Source organism: Passer domesticus, chromosome 9, assembly GCF_036417665.1.
Source record: "Passer domesticus isolate bPasDom1 chromosome 9, bPasDom1.hap1, whole genome shotgun sequence".
NCBI classification, from domain to species: domain Eukaryota; kingdom Metazoa; phylum Chordata; class Aves; order Passeriformes; family Passeridae; genus Passer; species Passer domesticus.
Window position 1 is genome coordinate 38,349,923 of NC_087482.1, and position 18,366 is coordinate 38,368,288.

At 38.7% G+C, this 18,366-nt stretch overlaps 1 protein-coding gene and 1 long non-coding RNA gene across 5 annotated transcripts in view; both read right to left on the bottom strand.

The window, feature by feature from the left end:
• The window catches only part of FHIT (fragile histidine triad diadenosine triphosphatase), a 517,045-nt gene that overhangs the window by 118,020 nt on the left and 380,659 nt on the right, over positions 1 to 18,366 (bottom strand). For all 4 annotated transcript variants that reach the window (XM_064432894.1, XM_064432897.1, XM_064432896.1 and 1 more), the window contains 2 exons: positions 17,265 to 17,410; positions 16,351 to 16,380 (listed from right to left, as the gene is read on the bottom strand). In XM_064432894.1, coding sequence (XP_064288964.1) covers positions 16,351 to 16,380; positions 17,265 to 17,410 — 176 coding nt within the window. The remainder of the gene's footprint in view (positions 1 to 16,350; positions 16,381 to 17,264; positions 17,411 to 18,366) is intronic.
• LOC135308124 (uncharacterized) lies at positions 4,984 to 6,885 on the bottom strand. The gene is made up of 3 exons (XR_010368656.1): positions 6,713 to 6,885; positions 5,548 to 5,607; positions 4,984 to 5,454 (listed from the first exon to the last, which is right to left on the bottom strand). It is a non-coding gene; the product is annotated as an uncharacterized LOC135308124 (long non-coding RNA).

Consider the following 18,366-nt stretch of genomic DNA (forward strand, 5'->3'; position numbering starts at 1 on the left):
CTTGGCTGTATCATTTGTATTTATCTGTTGTCTGCATAAGTCCCTTTATTATAAACTCTTTCTTGAGGCTAGACATTAATGAGAGATATTGCAAATTCAAAGCGCAAGTTTTCTGCAAGCTCAATAGAATTTATAATCATTGCAAATGTCTTTTTATATAAAAAGCTAATATTTTTAATATTTTTCTTTTTTTGAATTAAAAACCTCTTTCATATTTGATGTATTAACTGTATTAGCATTTGTTCTCTATGAATATCAAATATTGGTGATAATTATTTGCACGTTAATGCTTATTAGTACATCCAACTGATGTGAACAATAAATAGAAAAAAGTTTAAAGTGCAAAGCACTTCACATTCTATATTTCTGGAAAAGGATGGAAAGCTGTAATTACCAATGATTGCAGCCAAGTCTGTAATAATCAGAGTTAAATCTAAGGTGAAACTAATATGAAAACGATAAAGCAGTTTAACATAAGGTAGAGGGTTAAATTAGTTTATTAAAATTGGCTAGAAAACAGAATAAATTTAGTTTCTTTACATTTGCTCAGGCACAGCATTTTGAGTAATGTAAGCAGTTAAATAACCTTGTCCCTATAGCCCTCCTTAATTCTTTCAATAAAATTCTCCTGTTTTTATGCTTGGATGGCTTTGCATGTTTGTTTTAAAAGGAAAAAGATTATTTGGGGTCGAATTAGAGACCTGGTAAATGGGAGAATCTTGCTGAGCTTGTTTTTTGGGATCACTATCTCTCCCTGTCCTTTGTTCTCAGTTTTGCTCCTCAGGGATGCTCTCACAGCTCCCTGCAGGGCTTCTCCTCCTCCTTCAAGCCCAGAACGTTCCCACCCTGTGCCATTGCCTGGCAGGCTGCTGGCCAAAGGAGGGAGAGATGCCAAAGGGAATCCCAGCAGCAGGAGGGGTAGGATCCAGCATGGCTCTCACCATCCTGCCCCCTTCCATTTACAGGGAATTGCCATCCTTTGGGACAAAACCTGTGCCTTGGTGCCTGGGCTCAGACGAGGAGCCTGGCTCTGCATCCCACAGAGCTTTGGGGAGCAGCTGTGCAGGGAACAGATCACCCCACATCCACCCCACAGAGACACCCCAGCTGCTGGAGCTTGTTCTGCCTGGGAAAGGGGAATCTCTGCTTAGGGAAAAGGTGATTTACCCCCTGCTGGTTGCTTAAACAAAAGCTGCTATGAGACAGTGAACACTGGGGCTGCACCCAGTGGGATTTGGGCTCCAGTTCCTGGGGCACTGAAGATCTCTCAGGACAGACCCAGGCAAACCCAGCTCCTTGGTCGGAGGCAGGACCTGACCCTACAGTGGCCTTGGCCCCAGGGCAGGGGTGACAGCCAAGCAGGGACACCAATGCCCACACTGTGACAAGATAACCTCTTTCTGTGTGAAAACTGGGCTTAATTGCAGTTTCATTCAAGATAATGACCTACATAATTTTCAATAATTGGATACAATTTATCTTTTCTTAATTAAAAAAATGGAAATTAGCAAAGGGAAGGGATACTGGAAAATGCTTCATTTGAAACCTCTTCATTAATTATCATGATGTCTAAACACCATTTTGAGAACTGCACTTACAGAACCAGAATCCAAATAATAATTTTTTCATTAATCTGTTGAGTTTACTGTAATACTCCAATTAAAAAAACAGCACCTACTTCTAGGAGATATCTGTTTTATTTGGGTACTGTTGGCTTCATTGCTAAAATTAGTGATAAATCCACATATGCATCCTTGAGCAGGTAGCACAACCACCAGTATGAACGTGAATGTACACTCTGAACTCATTAAATGAAGATGCTTAGAACCCACTGACAGTCTTATAAATTGCCGGGAACTTGCCAGAATTTTTAGTGGGCTTTGTATCAACCACAGAATTCTTTAAATCCTTATTTTAAAATTAATTATTATAATTCACATCATGTTCTTTATAACTAGATCTGGCATCAGCATTTGATGGATGAAACAAAACAAGCCAGACTTGCAGACGTTGGGTATCCCTGTTATGTGGTTGCATGTGACAGGGGTTTATAAACCCAGTGTAACACACTATATTTACCAAGTCTCATTTTACATTTGTGGAGTTACTAAATTACTTTGACATACCCCAGTTTATGTTCTATTACTGAGGAATAACTACACAACAGATGGCAGTGTGTTTGCATAACAATTTTTTTGGGCAGGTCAATCTACAAGGTAGTTATAGGGATTGATATATATTGGTGAACATGGGGATTATTCTTTGCACTATCAATCAGACAGTCAGTCAACAGAGTAATTTCTATATTGCAAAGGAGAGGTTTAGCAAATATATATCATTATGGACAATTATTTAAAGAGCAAAACCATAGTACCAAGAGCAGAACCAGTCATGGAAAATGATGCTTCTAGATAGAATCCTTTTCCTGAGGGACTTCAAACTTCAGAATCTTAAAAATAATATTAACAAAGAATAGCTATAAAATCATACTGGGATTCATTTGGTGCATGAATAAATATCTATAGCTGTATCTAATGCGCTCTTCAGCATTAAACAACAGATAATTATGGACTATGTCGTGTTAAGTGAAGATAATATCGTGCAAATAAGGTAATAATTATAAAGGAAATTTATGCTGCTCTGAGAGCCTCGATGTTTATTTATTAAAAAAAACAAAAAAGCAAATCCTAACTAAAACTCCGAGTCCTTGGTTCCTGTAATGCAGCCAAAGATATTTGAATCAAAAGTTGCTTTTTCTCCTTACTTCTTAGTCCAAGGGGAATGAATTTGGTTGTTTTATGTCAGCCACCCTGTGCAATGCTACATAGCCTGATGGCACTGGTTAATTCATTGGGATTGCCTCATCCCATGTTAAGAATGGAATGATGGGAGAGAGGAGGTGGAAAATTAGTCATCCCGCACCTCAGGATGTCTGTCTTAAATTTCCAGTCCTATCCTGGTGCTGTAGTCTGGATTCAACTATTTGCATGTCAACAATCAGTTTCTCTCAAAGAATGTAAAGCATTATATCAAAGTGAGGAACGGTTGTCACTTATAGTTGGTGAACATTGTAAGTGGATATATTTGTAAGTGCTTCTTTCTATTTTGTCTGCTTGTAAGAACTTAGGAGTGACATTCCAACTAATGTTCATCCAAGGAGACATCTAATATTGATGACTTTGTGTCAAAGCAGTGAAACAAAATAACAAAAGAGTTAACAAAGCGCTGTTAGTGTGTGTTCTTTCAGGGAACAATACAAAGTTCTTATTAATTAGTGCATATTATAAAAAAGAACATTTCTTTTGGCATCCTACTGCAATGTCTGACTGCCATGGGGGAGGGCAGGGAACAGCTGTTTTCCATGAGAAATCCTAGCTGGTCTCTGTGGGTGAGTATTTCTATTTGTATGTACCCTGCTTAGTGCCAGACCACTAACTTTTAGTAATGTGTGCTCTGTCTTTGAGGCACAAAAAGGGTGAGGTGCTGTAATAATTTGGAGGCTGCAAATTCACTGCTTGATGCCTCCTGTAGTAAATTTGACCCTGGAATATTAAGGGGTGTTAAATAAATTGGACAAAGAGGTGTTTGGGGAGTAAAAGTGCCAGACACACTGCCATGAATGAGCAATTAGATGTTCAGGAACCAGCTTATCGCAAATTACATGCCTACAATATCTATTACTGTAATGACCTTGAGAGTTGCCTCATATTCTCCCTTAACCTAATGAGCATGCTGTGTATAATCAATTACGTCTGCAATTAAAATTATAATTTGTCTAACAAACTCTTCTTCACTTTCTGACAATTTTTTAACAAAGTCTGTTACATACTGGTAAAAGATAAATATTAATTTTCTGTTGTGCTTTATTTTTTTTCTTACTCTGTGGCTAATTTATTAAGCCATATTACTGCTCTCCATTATTTTTTAAGTTTTCAGCAGAATTTATTTAAGTTTCAGTCCTGAATGTCATGGGATAATTACAACATTTAACAGCAATTTATCATTTCCCAATAGGGTTTGCAACCTGTCGTTGCCTGCTTTCTGAAATTTGTTTGCATGTTTCACTCAAGAGCTACTGCAAATATTCTGCCTTTCACTTCTGCACAGATATTCCCTGTTTTACTGGAGTGACCAGAAGATATTCTGCTGAACAGAGCTGACATCTGCTTGCCAGCCCAGACCTCCTGAGGTCAAGTCAACCCAACATCAGCAAAACACAGCCCTGACCATTAAGGAACAGGATGTCATTCATTGCAATCTGCTGCTAATTATAGAGTCACCCAGGTAGGCTACTACCTTTTTGGTCCTGTATCCAGGTGTTCAACAAATAGAAAGAGTCATATAGAAATTGCATATGCTAATCATAAGAAAATGGAAAGACAAGGAAGAGGGGTTTTAAAAATGGGTCCACACATTTTATGTACTGAAGAAGCAAAGCAAACCCTTCCAGCTCTCAAGGAAGGACAATGTTGGTTTTTCCCATACACAGCTCACTCAAAGGGCCCCAAATCCCCCTGCTGAGGAGTTTGGAGTGAATCCCTGCATCCCTAAGCAATCCCTCCTCTCTCCAGGACCATCACCAAGAGCAGAGCCAGGGCCCTGCCCCTGAAGCACAGGGGCAGCAGCTTGGCCTCAGGCCAGGATGGGCACAGCCAGCCAAAGTCTCCAGGGCATCACACAAATAAAGCCCAGCTGGAACAGGGCTCTGCCCAAACCTTTGGGCTCTGCTAAGCCCTTCCCTGAGCCCAGCTTTGGGAGCCAGCCCAGGACAGCACATTCCCAGCACAGTGGTGATTAAACCACACCGGGGCAATGCAGATGTGCACAGTCCTAGAGCAGAACAAGATCTTGTCTCTCTACCCTGTCTGCTGCCAGACAAGCCCAGCAAACCCCAGCAATTTTTTTTCTTTCCTTCAAAAGCAAGGAACTGAACAGTGGATATGTATTGAAAGAAAATCCTGAGCAGCAGCACCTGAGTCAGACACAGAATCATTTATTTTAAAAATCCTAATCCCAAACTGACAAATTATCTACCAGGAATTTCTCTCCAGAAAAAGCCACGCAGCTGTGCTGAACTGCACCCATAGATGTTGATTTCTTTTATGTGATCCAAAGCTGAGAAGAGGGCAAACATCTCTAAAGCCGATGAATGAGATGCAGGGTGTGCCCTGAAATGTGCTGTAAATTACGGAGCCAGCCTGGGATGCACCCCCTGAGCCCCGGGCTGAGGAATCTCACCCCAGGAGTTTGCTCACCAGGACAGCTCTGCTTTGGCACCAAGCATCTTTTATGCAGAAGGGAATTAGCTGAAAGACTCATTTCCTGCTCCCATGATCTGCTCTTAAAGCTCCCAATTAAGTGAAAGCATGTCAAACTGGAGAGCTTTATTTGCTTGCTCTCCAACGCAGCGCTTCCCTGGACTTACACGTAGTTAATGCTGTGAAATATTGATGCCTATCCAGAAATGAGAAGTGATGAAGCTGTTAGTTATACAAAATGAATTAAGGTTCCCACAGAAATGAGTTTTGAATCCTCCTGATTTTGTACCTTTGGAATGTGCTGCACCTGGATGGGCTCTGAAGGATGAGTGACTGCTGTGCAGGACAGCTAAAAGCAGAGGAAATGAGGGGAAAAAAGCCCCTTAATGTACAGAAATACCCATGAGCCACTTCTCTTAATATGCAACAGATAATGAATAAACTACCCTGTGTTTTGTATTTATGTTCATCAACAAAATCTAACCAAAGTTCATTTTTTTTAGAAACTCAATAGTTACATTAAATTAGATTACACAGAAAATTAAATCATAAATCTATGTAACTAGACCCTGCCTCTCTCTTGGTTGCTCCAAAACACAACTTTGCCCTCTTGAGCACCTCATTTAATTCTGGGAGGCTGAGCTTCCAAACTAGTTATGGATTTGATCATTTAATAACATGAAACAAGTAATTGTGTGTGGGAAAATTTATTATTTAATTAGGCCTTACTGGTAATCAATAGCAATCTATTAATTCATTAATTTGCATATCCCTTGTTTTTATATGTGGCCACAAATTCTGTTAGTTGTTGTACTGTTTGTTTTTTTTTTTTTTTTAAATTTATGAACTTTTTACCTTCACTATGCTAAAGGAGGTGCTCCAACTGTTTGTATTAAGCAGAGGAAACAACTGAGCAGTGGGAATGCCTGTCTGCCCTATGGAACTGACTGCAGGACAAGATTTAGTACTGAAAACAAAGATGAGAAACAAAACTACGGGGCCTGTTCTCCCCAGGATCCATGCACAATTCTCATTAATGTTAATGAAAGATACTAAATGGATATGCACTGAGGGGAGTTTATTAGAACATAATAAATACTGGTATTTTCCTTTTTAATTTTTTTAACTTTATAGTTATTATAACTGAACTTCTCCAGGTGAAGTGAAACATATTTAAAGAAAAAATAAAAAATGTTATATTGAATTATGCCTCATAGGTTATTTTCCCAAAATGCTATTTTTTATTCAGAATTATTAGATTTATACACATCACTAATAACTGTATGCTTAAATTATACACTATATGAAATCAAAATATTACAATTGTAGGTTCAAAATGTTTGCAAAGGAATAGAAAAAGTCCCATTGATTTATTTCACATGTTTTCACAAGTGAGTTGAACAATTTATACCAAAGAAAAATCTTGCCCCAGACACCAAGGTTGTGCTACTTACATCAGGCTCAGACAATCGAAGACAGGTTATAAATTCATATTCTGCTGGATCATAATTCTGAATTTAACTCAGGGTGGCCTCATGAAAAGGCACAATTGAAAGAATGGCTTTTGTTGATCACAGGCATGACTTATTTGCAGGGAAAAAAGGATTGATTAAATGCAGTGTGAACTGATTCACTCCTCAGTCTGGGCAGACTGACCACTCCCTAAAGATAAATCCCCTCCACCTGAGGTGCTGGAAGGCCAGGTGAGGAGATAGCACAGTGATATTACCTTTTCTGTACCTTCTCAATGGAGAATTAGTAATCATTCACAGATCCATTAAAAAAAAAAAAAAGGTGTTGCCTCCGGGCATTATCTTTACTTCAAATACTAAAAATTATAATTGAAATCGGAGAAATTCAACATTCATGAAATCAGAGGAATTATTCATCATTAGAGATTTAACATCTTTACAAATAAGATCAAGACAATCATTCACATGAGCACTTTCCATCTGGTCTAGCTTATTTTCTTTCTAGTTTATTTTCTTTCAGCCTCTCACAGAGAGAATTTGGATCACTGATGCCAGGCAGATGACGTGAAATGAAGATTTTATGGTAGCAATGAAGGTGGTATCTCACAAAAAGTATAAGTCTCCTCACATTTTCTGTCTGTAATCTCAGTTAAGGAAACAGTGTAATTGTTGATAGATTAATTTTGTTTTTTCCCCCAATTTATGTCAATTGTGGCATCATTACTAAAATACCCAGAGATGCTTTTAATTTACAGAACTTGCTATGCAGAAGTTTTAATGATAATTTTCCTTTCCTTCAAAAACAAGGGACTGAATAGTGGTTATGTATTGAAAGAAAATCCTGAGCAACAGCACCTGATTCAGACACAGAGTCATTTATTTTAAAAATCCTACTCCTGAACTGACAAGTTATCTACCAGGAATTTCTCTCCAGAAAAAGCCAGGCAGCTGCGCTGAGCTTCTGCCATAGGTGCTGATTTCTTTTATGTGATCCAAAGCTGAGAAGAGGCCAAACACCTTAACCTGATTTTAGCAGGTAACTGCCTACATTTACAGAAGAATCAGGCTGTGTTTTGTGACTGTTCCTTTCTCTTTTTAAAGGCACTTTTCCTAACATTTGGTGTGTGTGTGTGTGCACAATCAACCCAGAGACAGATTTCTGCAGAAGAGAAGGTTTGGGTGTTTCTCCCTGCAGGGAGTGCTGCACCTCACCTGCCTGGAAAAGCAGCACAGTGCAAAGAACAGAGGATTTCTCTGTCACTGAAACTGCAAACCAGGCAGGCAGGGGGGAGTCCAGAGCTCCAAAACCCACCCTGGCTGAGACTCTGCCCTGGGGAGTCCCCAGCTGAGCAGCACTGCAGAAGTGCAGGGTTTTACCCCATCCCTGCAGGCAAGGGAAAGGTCAATGCAAAACGTGAGCACACCAGCTGAGGATAAAGCTCCCTGAGACTGGATTTTAAGGGCATATTTCAAATTCTTTCAAAGGACAGCTTGGCTTTACGGAGTGAGCAGAGACCCAGAATATGAGTGGTCTTCCCAGAGGGCACCCAAGCAGCTTTGAGGAGAGATGGGGCAAATGAGGCTTGAGAGAAGGGTTTTGCTGTTCTGCAGGAAGCTCTTGGCTTGGCCAGTGTAAGCATGAACTGAAACACACTGCAGTATCCTGAATTGTTGGCTTTTTTTTTAAACCAGTAAAAATATTACCTACTTTTCACCCTGTCATCCTGTCTGGAGCTTGCCGAGCAAGTTTTATTCTATTATTTTAACCTTAGTTTTCCATTTCTAAATCACTTCAAGCAGAGGCTTTTCTCTAAGAAACAAAGTCCTGCATGGGCTAACATGGTATTGCCAGAACAGACTAAAATGGACTAGGTCAGATATCCCTGTATTTCACATGTGCTTCCACAGATTACAGGGCAGTGTAACCACCCACTCTTTTATGTGGTACAGGAACACAGGGCTAGGAATGGCTTGCATTCCCATGATATTACATGCAAAAATGTTACATACACTCTTTCTTTGTTGACATTTTTAACAAGCAAACTCCTCCAAGCTGTGCAGACTCTTTGGAAATTTGCAGGGGCAGTTTTAACTACACACTTCTTTCCTTTTCAGAAGAGGAGGTGACTTTCAGGGATAAAAATATGGAGCCAAGTTTTTCTTTCTTATTGCACTGATAAGGCATCCAGGGCTCAAAACTGGGTCACCCCCATGCACAAAGAATCGTGACTCTGCCCTGTCACAGCACCCTGCCAGACAGCTGGGGCACCAAAGTCAACACAGAGCACTCAACTGAAAATGCCCTTGGGCAAGAACACCCAATAAACCCAACCAGGAACAGCTTAAGTGTGGTTTAATGCCTGCTTGTGGAAGGCACACATTGGCATGAGGCAGAGAAGTCTTTTGACATCCCTTCTAATATGTGGTCGGTTTAGGAATAAATTTCTTTGGATCTTGGGAAAAACAATACCTGGTAGGTAAAAATGTAAAGACAAATGTGCACAATCACATGAGATCAGGGCACAGACACATCATTTTTCATTTTAAAGTATTATATTAATTTAGAGAAAGAGTTAGTCAGAAACTTATTTAACTGAAATCTAGCTTTGCAACACTTGCTTAATAAATAATTTTCACCTATTAAAAACACAGAAAAATATCAAGTGACACATCTGAATTAAACGGGAATAATTTGGCACATTTCTTGGTGAGATACATTTTAGTTGAAAACAATGTTTTGCAACAAAATTGGAAAAAAAAAGAAACAAAACAAAACCAAGCATTCCCTCTTAGATGAAGAATTTTATAAGATACGAGACTGACAAAGAGAAGTATTATGGATGAGATGGAGCTTGAAAGGAAATTCATACACTAACCACACAAAAATTAATCAGACACCTTGACTGTGCTATTAATGATTTTCGACCTGATGCATGGGATTTCAAAAGGTTTTACATTTCAAGTACAATACAGGATTTGTAGGACCTGTACTCAAGAGTGGCATTTGATTGATTGTACATACTCTGAGACAGAGAATGCTTTAAATGCAAAACATATTGCTGTAACATGGGAACAAAGAAGTGAAAGATACTTTCTAATTAAAACAGAGGATTTTTGATCCTAATCTCAGTCATCGTGGGGCAAATAAAGAGCAGCATGTCATGGATTTCTCAACACCCCTCCCTCTATTATTTTTTTTTTGGTCAAAACATGCCAATTCAATAACACAGCATTTCCAAAGGAGGTTTTGTTTTCACAAAGAAAAGGTTTTTGTTGTCAAATACTCAGTTATAGCATTTCCAGAAGAAAATTTTTCTACCTTTTCGCTAGAAATACTTTTTCATTTTGAAATGTAACTCTGTTTGTTGAAGGAAAAAAAAAAAAGACTGATTTGTTCAAGATTCTTCTGTCATGAAAACTGCAAATATCTGAACATATGCCAGAAAAAAAAAAAAAGGATATTTAAAAATCTTTTGTCAAAGCAGCTGTCCTGGAGCTGCATAGGGGCAGAATGCAGAGTCCTGGCAGTGTTTAACCCTTTCCTGTGGGAATTATTCAGGTCACCCAAGGCGGCAGCTCGGTTCCCTTGGAGCAGCTGCTGGCCCAGCCCCGGCTCCCCGGGCTCTGCTCAGCCAGGATGGGGCTGCTGGGACTGGGGCAGGGACATCACCCTGCCAGGGACACTCCCGGGAGTGCTCACTCCCCTCCTGCCTCACAGGACCACACATTCCATGGTCCAGCTCCCACCCACCAGACTTTGGGAGAGGAAAAAGAGGAAAACCCCAGTGGCAGCTCCGGGGCTGAACTGGAAAGTGCCCAGCCAGGAGGGAGCTGGAGGTGGCCAGCAGAGCTGCAGGACTTTTAATATCTGCACGTCAAAGCAATTTAAACAAGCATTTGAACCCACTTACTTGCTTATTATGGTTTAATTTAGACAGTGTCAATATCTGTGACTAGCTCTGGGGATATTTTTGGAATTAAACTACCTAAAGAGAACATTCATCTAAGAAATCCATATGGCAGGAGAGAAGGGTAGAACTGCTAGCACAGAATAGTAAAATGTTCCTTTTCATCACCACTCTTCAACTTAAATCTCTGGAAATTTCATTTACTATCCTCATTTATACTGGCCTATTTTTAACAATGCTTTGCTGGGTGATTTTTTTTTGTTTGTTTGTTTGGTTAGGTTTTTTATATTTATAGTCGATACAGACTATTCCATGTTTGTACAGAGACAGAGGATTATATTTCTTTACAAGTCAGAGGTACAGCATGTCATGACATTCACTACTAGAAATTCAAAATAATCTAGATGCAGAACTATCATAATTCACTGCTAAAGAGAATCTTTCAAAAATTTCAGTCCCCATTCCTTCAGGGAACTTCACAACCCAGTATTTCTAGATCAGACTTCATTATCCAGGTCATCATTTCAATTTATCAGTGCCTTGGGGCCTTTGTTATTCACAGCTAGGATGGTGTTATGTCCATCAATCACGAGGCTGTTTCCATCTTCCCACTTTTCTTTCATCTTCTTCAGTCTTCAAAACAATCTCTAAAACTTTCCCTGGGTATATACTGGACACAGACACCTCTTATTTCCGTCAGCTGTCCCATATTTGAAGTACAGGAACTGATCTGTACAAATTGTGGGGGCAGAAGAACTGTTTTCATTCGAGGCCCTGTATATTATTATTTGTTTTAGGGAAGGGCTTACAGATTTACCAGTGCCTCTTAAATATATAAGCATGGCAAACAAAATAACAATATGATGTTTTTTTCTGGAAAGCTTATTGTTCAGTCAAAAACTAAATGTTACATGTTATGAACAGAAGTAAGTAGCTCACAAAGCAAAGACTTATTAGAACTTAATTTGCATCAGAGAAAACACAAAGGACTGAAAGGAAATTTAGACCAACACAAGACAGATTTTGAAAAAAATCCCTGAAGGAAAGGACAGGAATTATTACTTAGAGTGAGTAGAAAACATAGAGCTGGCAAAAGACTTCAAGGAAGAGGGGAGAAATGATCTGGATGATCCTGCTGCTTCTCTGTCTCTGTAAGGGGCAGTATAACCCTAGCTTTGAAAATATACATCACTAACCCCAAACCACCCCAAACTAAACATAGTACTGAAATAGAAAGAAAATTTTGAGCTCAAAACAGACGAAGCAGCCCTGAGACTACTGAATTTGCTGTACCAATTACCTGTCCACAATATTACATAGTCTCCAACCAAATACTATTAGTGTGGTTCTCAGAGCAATTCAAAGACACTGCTGCACTTCCTCAAATCATTTTTGGATGTCTCACAAGCTTCCAAGAGAATTATCATTCTTAAGGGTAAAGCACAGGAGACGATTTGTTCACATGTTTCAGCACAATGTGGTTTTCAAAAATTTGTCTCTTCCATGTCTTTTTGTATCTGAGTTTTTAGATTTGTTTAAAGGTAAGAAAAATCTTCACATTTCTCAAACACCAGGTTTTTTTTTGTTCTTCTAAGAGAGCAAAAGAGGGTTTCTAGTACTTCACTAAACCAGGGCTCACTTCTGCTGGTCTGCAGGGAAAGAAGGCTGAGGCATCAAAAGCACTGCGGTTAGTGAATTTAATCCTTCCGATGCAATTAGTCTGCAATGTGATCTGATTAAATTTAAAGACTCAACCCTCCAGACCAGTACTTCGGGTCAAGACATAAATAGACAGAGGTTGAAAGAGTAGGCTGCTGTGTGCTTAAATGAGCCCTGGGCTCCACAGCTCAGGTTAAGATTTCTGTGGAATGCAAGCCAGGTGGATTGATTTAACACAGCATTAAGAAACATCTGGAAAAGAAAAATATGTACATCAAAAATAATAATGAGAAAGTCTTCCCAGTATAAAATAACCAGTGGAATGTGTGACATATAAAATAAGTTTCTGCACACATACCCACACTGCCACCATCAGCTTTGCTTTCTCATTTATTTAGGGGGACCTGTAACTGGCAAACAGGCCCTCCCTTTCTCATGGATAACAGAGGAGGTGCTGAGCTGCTGGAGACTTCAACACTGCTGCAAAATAGAGGATGTGTTCATACGTGTTTGTGCAATGGACACTTGCTGTGCAATATTATCTTGTCTCTACAGATAAATTAGTTGCTTCATGCTCCTGCCAGCTTGATTTGTTTAGCCTTTACAGAGTACAGAATCCATGGAGTTTCTTGTGATTGAATCTCACGTAAAAGGTAAACCTGAGAGCTTATTCTACACTAAGCTATACATCCACCCAGGCAGCCAGAGCATTTGCTGACTTGATGATGAAAAGAAGGCTATAAAACATACCAGGGAAATCTTGAAACGTCGCTCACTTGACATAGCAATAAGAGCCCTGCATTAAGATGCAGAGCTGATTTCCCTGATCCATGAAATTGCCTGGATATTTAAGGCATTCTCAAACAGAACCAGCATGAAACCCACCCTCCATTTCTGGCACAAGGACACCATGGGCTTTGTGTTCTCCAATAAAAAGAGAGCTCAAAATTGCAGAGATTAATAGTCTTTAAGGGAGGACCTAAACACAATTTCCTCCTTTTCTCAAATAATAAGAAATAAGTATTCAAAATGTCTTGAATGCTAAAAGATGGTTTCGCTTGATGACACACTGTTCAGGTGCCAGAGATACTCAAGCTCTCTGTTGTGAGTGGTTCAAGAACCTCTCACAATAAATTCTGTGATCATCTTTGGAGAAGGACAATTGTTTCTCTCATAAACAGGTGACAGAAATAGGTACAATAGGTGGAAAGATATGAAAAATGATATGAAGGAATATATTGCATTATTTTGCTGTCTGAGACGGGGGACATGGTTCAGAATCCCTTACCATGTGTATATTTCCAGCTGCTAAAGGGTGGGAAAAGACCCATCTATACTTAATAATGGTGAACTGAGGTATAATTACTTCCAAAGACCCATCCAGTGAAAACACACAGTAAAGGGGAATTTGCCAGGGCCATGAGCTGCCCTAGAACATTGTCCTGCAGGCTCTGCTACCTTAGATGCAGAGGAGGAACAGAGTACAACAATAAAGAAACTACAATTAGATCATGAACAGCTTCTCACTAGGCTTTAACACAAGATGCACAAACCAGCAGCTTTCACACCACCAAAAGGGACATGTAACACTGGCAGACAATCTTATCACTGATTTCTAGCCAAAATCACATGGAAAGGGTCATCTCCTTCCAAACTGTTGCATACTTTGCACATATAATTTTCAGCATCTCCATTGCTAAGAAAGACCTGAGACTCATTTTTAGGTTCTAGATTTTTCTTGTACATGGATTATCATTTCTTCTTGTGGACAAAGAAGGAGAATTCCTTAATCTTTTTCAGACTGAATTTCTCAGGTTTTGTCTTCAGCTAGGCTGATAGCTCTTCCCATTTTGTAGTAAAATTTTGTACTGAGCAATTGAAAAGTCAGTACTCTTCTTCCTGCTTCCTGTATTTCTGTTCCTCCACAGTACATACAGTATTTATTTATATATTTGCACAGGTATACAGAATTACAAAAAATACTCTTGAAACCATCTGCTATGTAACCCCATTCAAAGCAAAATCAGCTACACCTAATTAGCTCCTGAGATACACTTGCCTACCCTACTTACACAGTCTCCACAAACTCCCTTGAATATTTGTGATATTTTGCTATTTTGCTATTTTTACTTTTAGAATGTTTTTCTAATGTTTGGTCTGTTCCAGAAATTTTAATTAAAAGCTCTCTCAGAGGAGGCTGGATTATTGTGGATTCTCATACATGAAAAAAAACCTCAAATAAATCCACATCCAGAAACATGACACATTGAATTTAAGGTTAATAAATTATTTGTAGGTCACACAGGTGTTGTTTCAAGCTTTGTGATTCAGAAAAGTTTAATTGAAAGCAGCTATTTATGTATCCACCCTATTGTTCACTTAAAAGAAGATCTCGATCACAGTAATTTCTTTCCTGATTGAAGTTTTGAAAGCTCTAAATTCTCTGAAGGAAATAGTTGTTGGCATTTTTGGATGATAAACATCCCAAAGCCATGATGATAAATTACAGTGTTGCCCTGTGATGCAGAAAAGTAGAGAAATGTAAACTGATAACCTCTGATTTATGAATACACACTCATGATTGCAAAGTCTAGGGGTTCACAGTTGTAAGAACAGGTCATTTTCATCCCAGTGTTTATTAAAAGTGTGAGAAGGAGGCATGAAGGGTGGCTGCCATTTTGCAATAAACACTTAATGCTCTTTGTTTCCAGTACAAACCCAAAGCAATACAGAACTTCCTGCCTTTTTAAGGCCTACATAAGCATTTGTTACTATTCACAATCACAGTAGATGGGAATTTTTACATCTTCCTTTGCTCACTCATAAAAATAATTCTCCTCACATATAACCATTCCTATATACCTTTTCTTAATAGAGAGAAAAATACTTGTTCAAGTTATTAAAATAAATCCTCAGATTTTCTTCGTAAATCATATTGGTGATAATAACAAAATTTACTCCAAAAATAGTTAAACTTATTATTTTACCTATCAACAGACACTGCCAGTGAAACCCACCCAATGCACTCAAAGTCATGAGTCAAGGACTCTGTTTTATCACAGTACAGAAATAAAATGTGTTACATTCCTTCATCACATCCCAAGCTTGGTGATATTCTAATTTCTTCTTCCCTCTCCCTATTATCTCTCTGTTAAATATTCAAAACAGCCAGTAAAAGGCAGAAGGAAAAATAAGGTCAATTCAGCGAATTGAAAAAAAAGTAAAATGTTCCTATCCACCATCATTTGGTTGTTACAGTTATCTTAATCAACTCAAACAGGTTCTCTGAGACATCTAATTTGATTTTACAAAGTGCTAACCCATAGCCATATTTGACTTTCCTCTGATTCCAAACATAAAAAATGGTCTTTATCTAATGTTGAGGCATATCATCTAACTACACATGCAATTGCATTTGCATTATGAGGCAGTGAAACATGGCTGGAGAGACATCTTGGATGTTATCTGTGTTATTACTCAAGTGGAGAATATAATCATAAATCCTTCCCTTCCCTTCCACCCTCCCACCTTCTTTTTTGGAAGTGCACTTAAAATCTGGTTTTTAGCTTCACTGGGCCCATTACATTTGAACTTCAGTAACAAGAATGTGATATGAATACACTGAGAGAAATCATAGACAAAAGGTATATTTTCATAATGTGGTTCAGTTTAACTGTTCCTACAATTAGCTACAACTCATTAGGCAATAAACAGAAAAGCAAAGAGATCCTGAATGGAAGGGCAATATTTTCTCCATAAAACAAACAAAAAACTAAACCAGATGCCTTTTTCATGAGGTTTTCCTTGCATAAATACACCCAGCAGCTTAGAAAAGATATTTTCTTGATTGAAAATTTTTGTTCAGGAAGAAAACGTGTAAACATTATCCTAAGCAATTTCAATAAAAAGTATTTACTGCTATTGTACACTTGGGATTTTTTGATCTCAAGGATGAAGTAACAATACAGCAATGCACTGCAAATGATGAGCTTTGATCTTTTATTAGTTCCTATAATTGTGTCTTAATTTGTATTCTGCATAATAAGCACTCACCTTCACTGTTTGTCCAGCTTCAGGGCCATCCTGAAAGCAAAGGGAAAACTCTCAGGTTAGAGGATCTAAGGAGGATCACACAGGAATTCAGAAATCTTACTCAATAGTCATTTACATCAATTACTCTGTCTGTTAAATTAGCATATTTTTCCTGAGGACCATTCAACACTAGTTTTTTGTACAGAGCTCCTTTCCATATCAGAACCTAGCAAAGAGGGAAACTATCTCACATCACAAATACAACAGTTTCTATTTTTCATTTTTTCAGATTATATTTTTCAATAGCTAGCAATAAATTTCTGATCCTTGTGAACATAAAATCACACGTGGAAATAAGAATTTAATCAAACTATGCTTGCTTAAATTCTGATTCTAATGAATGGGCTTAGTCTCCTGGTTTGCTTTAAACAGAGTTCATTTTTGGTATAACAACACCCAGCACAAACAACTGAAAGGTCAGAATTTATAATGTATTTACATGGCTACAGCTCTCTGCCTGCATATAAATATCTGTGAGGAGAGATCACCTATCTCAAGTGTGTGCAGTGGGTTGTGTGTGGAACAGGGGCTGTGGCTGCCTTCTCTAGAGGTCAACCCTGCAAACACTTTGAAGGAAGAATGTTTCCTGAAATACTCACAAACAAGCACACCATTTGAGAGTGTTTGCTGGCTTTATCCAAGGCTTTTAATTTGTTAATTAACCACACTTTCCCACTGGTTTTCTCTTTAGATTTCTCAATGGCAAATCTGGAAGACTGCAATGCAGTTATTTGGCTTCTTGTCTGTTATTACTGTTATTTTGCATTTATTACCCCTTGAAGTTTCAATGTTCTTTTGTGATTGGACAAGGGGAAAAGGCTGAAAGCTTGATAAAACAAACCATTAAACCTTTCTTAGCTGACTGGTTTACCAACCTGGATGGAAAAGGTGAGCGAAGTGCCGCAGAAATGTTTCTCCACCACGTTCCCGACCCTTTGAGCTGTACAAAACAAATCAGCCACTTCCTCGGGACACAGGTCACGGAAACGCTCCACCGGCCGCAGGGGACAAACAAGGACATCTGGGGGTGGCAGTGTCAAGGCACAAACACAAATCTGAGTGGTCCAGAACAGCCTCAATCCCCAGCCTGGAACCTGGTTCTGATCCCCCTTGAATCGCCTAAGTTCTTCCTCTCTGGTGGTACAACAAGAGCATCAGAAACATAGGGTTTATTACAGGGAATTATATGATGCTGTGTTCAGAATTCTTTTCCTCAAAGCCCTCAGATAAGGGCAAAATTAGTGAAGCTCTTGTGCTATACTGAGACCTTTAAGGGAAAGCAATTTTTTCACAGACCCAAATTTACCATCTCAATGGAAAAATGCTGGTATTTATCTCCTGCAAAAGTCAGAGACATTTTCTTTTGTGATTAAAAATGGGGGAAAGCCAAAGAAATTTAAGAGGGCTTTGGATGTGTTGTCTGAGACAGCAGTTTACAATGCTTTTCCCCATATGTGGTATACATTTTTGAAAATCTTGATCTCACACCTCTAATTTTAGGCACCTAAGTATGACAAGCTGGCACTATGATGATCACAGCAGATCACTTATTTCTACACATTATTTACAATTCACAAGGAAAGCTCACCTGTTGTAACTATAATGTGTTTTTAAAAATACATTAAGATAATTAAGTCTATTTCCTTTAAAGCACGGTGTTCACAATCCTGTAAATATACTTTGATTTAATTCTACCTTGGTGACTGTGATTTGAGAGTCAGTGAAATGAAGCTATAAAGTAAATAATGGAAGTACACAGATGCTGCTTACAGTCATCTGATCTGCTGTGTTCACAGTAATTAATAACTGCTATGATTCCTCACTTGAAAGTCAATTATGCAACATTATTAATATGGTCCGGAATTCTTAGCAGAGCCTCAGTTGTGTAGATCCAACAAGCAAGTACTTGATTCTCATTTCAATTCCCTGCAGACAGGATTCTTTGCTGACTTACAGAATAGAATTTGCAGAATGAAG